Source organism: Passer domesticus, chromosome 1 (assembly GCF_036417665.1).
Source record: "Passer domesticus isolate bPasDom1 chromosome 1, bPasDom1.hap1, whole genome shotgun sequence".
NCBI lineage: Eukaryota > Metazoa > Chordata > Aves > Passeriformes > Passeridae > Passer > Passer domesticus.
The window spans coordinates 47,342,120-47,349,872 of NC_087474.1; the positions used below are offsets into that span (position 1 = coordinate 47,342,120).

The 7,753-nt window shown below is 37.6% G+C and overlaps 1 protein-coding gene across 1 annotated transcript in view; it reads left to right on the plus strand.

Moving 5' to 3' along the window:
* The window catches only part of DCLK3 (doublecortin like kinase 3), a 31,895-nt gene extending 24,388 nt beyond the window's left edge, over positions 1 to 7,507 (plus strand). Inside the window, exons 3-5 of the mRNA XM_064418763.1 lie at positions 53 to 185; positions 1,087 to 1,254; positions 2,212 to 7,507. Of these exons, the coding sequence (XP_064274833.1) occupies positions 53 to 185; positions 1,087 to 1,254; positions 2,212 to 2,408 (498 nt within the window). The 3' untranslated portion in view covers positions 2,409 to 7,507. The remainder of the gene's footprint in view (positions 1 to 52; positions 186 to 1,086; positions 1,255 to 2,211) is intronic.
* Positions 7,508 to 7,753: the final 246 nt, after the last annotated feature.

Consider the following 7,753-nt stretch of genomic DNA (forward strand, 5'->3'; position numbering starts at 1 on the left):
TTTAAAATGCATCTGGACTAAACATATATATATATATTTTGTTTGGATATAGGTTCAGCACAATGCAGATAAATCTACTACACTGAAACTGGCAGATTTCGGCCTTGCTAAGCAGGTTACAAAACCCATATTTACTGTCTGTGGAACACCAACGTATGTTGCTCCTGAAATACTTGCTGAGAAGGGTGAGTGTATATATTTTTAATTTGTCATAAATCTTTCAATTATGCTGAACTTTCTAGTAATGGAAATAGTCCAGAATGTTTCAACCTACTGAAATATCTTTTCAGGGTAGGAGGTTGGCTAGCAGTGTAATTTGGGAAAGGAAACCTCTTAGTTTTTAACAAATACAAGCATTACATCAGTTATATTTGCATTATTAGTGTCTGTGCTAATACATCACTGACTTCCAAGCAGATAAGCCATAAAATATCAGAGATAGTAATAGCTAAAGAGGGGAAAATGATCAAAAGTTCATGTTTCAGCCCATTTCGTCAATGTAATCCAAACAACTTTCCAAAGCCCCTGATGATACAAAGTCATTGTGAACGTATATGTTAAATTTATGTAATAATTCAAAACATGTTTTGCATCACAAGGAATTTTGAAGATTTCATCTCCAAAAAGATTCAGTCCTGGAAAGAAGTCAGTGTTGTTGGTGACTCAAACAAATCTATTTCTGGTTTTTGTTCTGTGGAGCTGGGTTGCACATCTCCAGTTATATCCAATTTCAATGGAAACTTGGCACTCTTAGTTCTTTTTTGAAGGCAATGTGATGATGACTATTTTAGAAATACGTGCTCTGTTTTCTCAATTAGTCTCCAGTTGACCCTGCCTTGTGAGACAGTGTTTGTGAAACATGTTGTGGAAAAGAGAGACTCTGTGAGAGCTGTAGCTAATAATGGGCAGCTTGTAAGTGTGGTGTACCAGCCACTCATTCTTTCATTCTTTTGCTCACCTCATCTTTTTAAGGAACTGAGCAGAGATTCTGTGTTTCTTTCTCATTCTATTTCCAAGAAGCAGTTGCCTTGCAGTTGTGAGTTTTCTTTCTAAAACAAGACTTATGGTTTGTCCCTTCTTCCTCAGGCTATGGCCTCGAAGTAGACATGTGGGCAGCTGGTGTGATCCTTTACATCCTGCTCTGTGGTTTTCCCCCTTTCCGCAGTCAGGACCGTGATCAAGAGGAGCTGTTTCAGATCATACAGCTGGGTCACTACGAGTTCCTGTCCCCTTACTGGGACAATATTTCTGCAGGTAAGATTCTGCACTTACAGCACATCTGAGAAGAGGCAGTCTTCCCTGAAGTGGGAGAAACTCTTTTTTCAGGGCATTGATCAACTTGGGGTGTTTTACGGGTCTCTCTTTTGCAAATCTGTGCTTTAAATGTGAATTTAGTGCTCTGGTACTATCGACAGCTGCGTTTCTGCATATTTGTTCAGAATACTTTAATGGAGTCCTCAATTCCTCCCTTTCTAAGCAAAAACAAGGTTTTTCCTCATCTTGTTTGTGTGTCTCTGCAGAAAAAGGTGTCAAAATAATCTCAAGGACTCTGTTAGATTTTAAAGATGTTATAAAAAAATCTCAAAAGTAGAGAATGAAATCCTTGCCCTGCAGAACACTGTTGATTTCCTGTTGACAATGGGGTCAGCAGGTAGTAGTTTTTTCTTTCTCACAGGGTAGTACAGTTTCTTTTGTGGGCTCTTCAAAATCAGAAACCCTAGAACTCCTTTAATCCTTGTCTTTTAAAGGACTTGTTCCACAGCATTTTACAACATTTATGCCTCTTAAGGGATGAGATATCCAGTGCTCATTCCTGTGAATGTGAACACTTAGCCCGATGCCTTCAGCACACTTTTGAGATTAAATTCCCTTCACTTTCTCCTCTGTTTCTGAAGGGGAGAATGTCACCAGTCATGGTGATTTAATATTTTCTGTCACTAACTCTAACTGCAGTTGTTAGAATAACTCCTGGGGATAGTTACAAAAGCCATGGTAAAACTAATAAAAAAAAGTACGAAGGACATTTTGTGTGGGTATAACTGTCACCATCACATAATGGCTAAGGTTGGAAGTGACCATGGTGGGTGATGTGTTTCAACACCCTGCTCGAGCAGGGTCATGCTAGAGCACATTGCGCAAGATTGCACATCCTACAGCATGTTGCACACCACTGTGCTTCACCCCTCTCCCCTTTGCTTTCTTCCATAATAGCAGCAAAAGACCTCATCACCAGGCTGTTGATAGTGGATCCCCAGAAGCGCTACACAGCACGTCAAGTACTTCAGCACCCCTGGATCAGAACAGCCGGGAAAACTAACAGCAGGAATTTGCAGAGGGAAGTGACAATAAACATCGAGCGCCATTTCCGGGCCCAGCGCCGAAAGGAAGTTGTTGATGAGAATACATGAAATCTTTCAAGCTCATTTTGTCTTCTTTTTATTGATTAACAAATCATTTATGTTTTCTTTTCTAAACGAATTGGGAATTTAATGTGTAGCTGTTGGTGGCTATTGCCATGCCTTTTTTTTTTGATTCTGAGATTCTGAAGGACAGAGATCAAATTCACCTCCTCTGATGTTAATTGGCAGTCTCGCTGTTGGAAGCAGTGGGGACTAGATAAATTTGGGCTTTTACATCTTTTACACATGTTTGCATCTGTGACTCACACTAGTGGTGACTCTTCTCTCATCCTTTTTGTATGATATCCTCCAGGAGTTTTGTGTTTGTAATGTTTTCGAAATAGCTGTCTGCATACACGTCTTGCACTAATTCTTTAAACAGTCTTTTCACTAATTCCTTCTAGCCACAGAGAAGGAAGAATAAAAAGTAAAAATATTCTTTAGCTGTAGGATATATTAAATAAACAGCCAGATACTACATTTTTTAGGTTGTGAGGTAATACAAACCTTTATTGACTAAATCTTATGTTTTATGTTATCTCCCTTGGCAACGTCTTTCATTGGTTTTTCGGGGTAATAGATGATACAATGTTCCTGTTACAAGAAGGTGGTGCTGTGTACTATGTAGGTTTCATTTGTTTGTAGAAGGTGGAAGATATGGTGGAAGATATAATACCTTTTCAAGGTTCAAATAATAACAAGTTTCAAAGAGGTTTTCTTTCTACTCTGGGCAATAGGAAGTTAAGCAGTTCTAAGGGCGCTTTGCTTTTTTTCCCAAAATCATAATTATGGAGTAGTGACTCAGTCATTTTTCCCTATTGAGTTTTTTCCCTCTTGGAGACATCCATGTGCATCTGTGACTTTTCCATGCTGATGGAGAAGAAAAAGCTGGGAAATTGTGACTAAAGTTAACCCTTGCCTTCACAGTTTTCCTTTCATCAACACACTTTTTCACTGAAGTTTAGAATTGTTTTGTTTGGTTGGTTGGATTTTTCCATCTCTTGCCCTCGCTGTGACCTTTTTCTCCTTGCTTCCATGAGAATAGGCAATGGGATGAAATTAAATGAAAATCCAACTTGAGGAAAAACAACTTGTTGGCTGTAGAAACGTTTCCCGGGGGAAGCATCAGATGCTCTATTGCATGTGGTTTTTAATATTTTTATTGGATGCAGATTTAAAGAAATCCTGCAGGGGGAAAATTACAGCCCAGAGAGGAGCCATGACCTAGACCAGCTTTTGAATCTCAGACTTTTGATTGATTAATTACATTTAAAAAGCACTTGAGTTTTCCATTTTATAATTTTGTCCTCAAGTTCCATGTACTAGCAAATAATATTGATGTTAGAATATCGGTGTTGGCACTGAATACACAGCCTGTAGAAATGAAGGAGGGTGTTTTACACTTGGAGAGCTGCTGTTCTGCCTGTGTATTTCATAGTGAGAAATGTCAGAAGCATTTCAGAATCAGTGAAACATTTTCACAACTATATGAACCAGAATATTATTTTTTGGTGAGTGCTAATATTTTGTGTGAACTTGCTGAATAACCAAAAAGTGTAGGGTGCTGTCATCATGTTTCTGTTTCATCTTGTGACTGTTTTTCTGCAAGAATTATGTATAAAAGTAGAGATCATTTGACTCTTAAAGGAGAATTGCACTTTAAATTGAATTAGCTTATTTCTAATACTTACTGGAATAAGACTTGCTGTGGAGTTCAAGACTTGGTGAAACAAACCAGTCAAATCTTTGCTGTATGCCCAAGTAGTAGCTCTATAATATGTCATACTTCTGCTTTGGAGTCTCTGAGTCAGGAAGACTTTTTCTTTTCCTGAAAACAAGAATGGATTTAAGTGTTTCCCTGAGTTAAGGGAACCTAATGTAACCTAATGTTATAAAAGCATTGCATCGTATTTGAGTACTAGTAATAATGTATCATCTGTTAATTTAATCTATTTTGGATAGGAAACTGTGGAAAAAGAGCTTCTGATGTGCAATACTATATTTTGTAATTATCTTATTTTTAAAATAGTTGTTTAGGAGTAAAGTCTGAAGTGACAAAAATATTTAATCAACAATGAATATGAAAGTTTGGAGATTGTGTTACAAGTTGCCTTTTTCATCTTTAAGAACCTGTCTGCAGCCTTATTCATAGTGCAGAAGATGGAGAATTTGCTTGTAATGATTATAAAAGTAATTTTTTTTCAATAATTTTGTTTTTCTTTCATGTTCTTTGTGTTCCAGACAGGCTAAACATGGACTGTGCCAGGTGGTCACTGCATGGCACCTGTAAGTACAGATGCTGGCAGTGCTGTGGCACAGGTTTGTCACTGTTGCTAATAGATGTGTGGCATTAGGCCCTCCTCCTTCAGGTTGGAGGCTGAAAAAGCTTCCAGGTGCTTCTCAGGGTTTTTACCTCTTTCTTTCTTTCTTTCTTCCTCTCCTACTTCATTATTCCTTCTTTTCTCTTGTTGCTTCCAGTGTTCTTGCTCTATCTCTGTGCTGTCCAAGGGAGTCCAGGTCCCCAGACATATGGTTTAATTTACTTATAGCAATGAAAACCCATATGATTTTGGAGAGCTCAGCCTCAAGCTTTGCTTGCAGATGTTGAAAGTAATATTAAGCAGGACTAAGACAAAAAGTGGTGAAAATCCCCTCTCATCTCCTACTGCCATTTCTCAGGCTTTTCTTTTCCCTCTGTGTGACATTCCACTGCAGACCTGATCTTCATGCTCTGTAAGAGGGTTTGTAATATATGAACCATGTTCACACTCCGTGATTGAGGATTATCACTGTTCTTCCTTTCCTGAAGTTTTTCTAATGTATTTTGTCTCCTTGTGTCCTGGAGTCATCTTCCCCTTAATAGTTTTATTTCTTGATTTGTTCCTTTCTCTACAGTATGTCTGAGGAAGCTCAAAGCTGGGGGAGATTGTAGACTCAGAGCAAATTCCTGCTGATTTGTTCGGAAAAAGAAATATCCCTTCTTGCACTTCCTTAAGTCTTTGTGGGTTAGATTCTCATATGGCTTTATATTCCACTGAAAATAAAACAAGTGGAACAAGTGTCCTCATCCCTTTAAATACTAACAGTGAAGAGAGTCTGAATATATCACCAAGAAAAACAACCAAGAGCTAAGTGTAAAATATTAATTAATATTGCAGACCTCAACAGGAAAGTTCCACTTCCGATTTGCTGGGTCTAAGGCAATAGAAGGCAAGAACCTCTTTGCTGTAAGCTTTAGCAAATCAGCTGAGTAGGAATCCTTTCATGCCTCTTAAAAGGTGGTGTTTGGTTCCTAACTCATAATGCAGATCCTGATTAAGTTCTAGTTATTCCAGGATTATTTCTGTACTATCATCTTTAACCATTGACTTGGCTCTTCTTTAGTTGGTTGCAGCTTTTAAGCCTGATTGCATATTTTCATGCCCTAACTGTAATATTTCTCAGACTTAAAGCAAGCAAAAAGATCCAGGCATGTAGAATTGAATCAATGTTTCATTTGGTAGTAAAACACATGCCTAAGAGAAAGAGTTGGTGAAATCTTCACATGCAAATAATGTTACTAATGGTGAAATCTTCACATGTTAATATGTTTTTCTTCAGGAAATTCTGGCCTTAGAAATGGGAATGAGCAAAAATTTTGAAAGTATTTAGGCATGTGAAACTGAGAAAAAGACTGGTGCTTCACACTGCATGGTGCATAACTGCCTGAAAATTAACAATGGGAATTTGGTCATTGCTCTTATATTTGGTCTCCTAATATTTTAAAATGTGTGCCCAGGAGACCTGTGATTGAAGCTTGTCATGACAGCAGAGACTGTTTCCTCTGAAACACAGATTTTTATTCAGGGACCTTCTTAATCTAAGATTGTTCAGCAGCCATGTGGAATAGCTGGACTCAAACACCATCAAATTGGCCACCTTGCTTCTGACTGGAATTATTGGTGGATTTCCTGTATCTCTGTTACTGCAATTTTTGGCTGTAGGGTGATGGACGGATAGTGGGATGTTATGCCCTGAGCTTAGGCTCTTGGGGTTTGTTCCTCTTGTTAAAGTGAACTTTCAGGAGTCGACTGCTTGCTTTTTGGCAAGTACCCAGATTTGGGGAAGTATTCAGTCTGCTTGAAATTATAGTAAATTTGCTGTGCTTATAAAGTGATCTTCCCAAAGACACATAAGTATCACTCTTAACTATTTTTCCTATAATTTCTTCTGTCACCTGGATTTCTTTTAATTTAAGCAATGTAAAGCAAATGCTTTTTATGTTTCTGGGCATGCATTTTTCTGTCTTTCCTAAGTCCATGAGTAATATTTCACTGTTGACATTCTTGTTCCTGAAAGGAATTATGGGCACTTTAACTGGGCTGACAGTGTATATTGGCACTGTTTGTTCTTCAATATGGTTTATTTGTAACTTGGCTGAAGGTGTAATTTTCTAAATTAAAATACATTGTAGACTTCAGCAGAAAAGTTGTTATTCCTTCACCTGTACCCCCAATAAAGGTAAATTATACAGTAAATGTTATGTTTCAGTTCTTTCCAATAAATTGGGAAACAAATGTGTGGCCAAGTATTTTGAGTTGTTTTTTTCTTTTGTTTCTTTCTTCTGGCAATGTATCTATTTGGAAATGCTTGTTTTAAAAGGTTTGCAATTTCAGTAAGTATTGTGTATATTCATATACTTCATTTACGAGTAGAAGAACCTGTTCTAATGCTGCAGTCCTTTGAATACTTATAGCTGTGTTTTTCTTTGCTGCTGCATGTAATCCCATTAAAACCAACACAAATCTTTGCAGAACTGGAGCTGAGATTTATTCTACCACCATTTTTTGCCCCATATTGTCTTATTCATGTATGTTTTGTTGTTAGAGCCATCATGATAATCAGACTTAGCTTCACTTATGCTTAATGCGTACAGGATTGATTTCTCCCATCATTAAACTTTTTCTGTAAAATTCAAGTTTGTTTAGAAAAAGGTTTGCCTTCTTTGTGGAAACAGGCATTCTCTTTGAAATTGAGTTGCTTGCAAAAAGTGGCTTTTTCAAAGGAGACTGTTTCTTAGTAGCTTGTGTATATTTCAGTTCTGTTATTAAAAATGGTGTTTTCCTGCACGCCTGCAGTATCTCCTGAAGCAGTGGAAATGAAACCGTGTCTGGGATATTGATGGTGTTTTTGAAGAAGCTACCTTCTCTGCATGTGAGCTTGTGTGACAAAGTGGCTGCCATTGAGAAAAGTTTATTGCATATTGGTCCTTAAAGACATCACAGCCTCCTCATTACTCTAAGAATAACTGTAAACACTTTGGAATGACTGACTTTTATGATAATCACACAAATTTATTGCACTTCATTTTAACA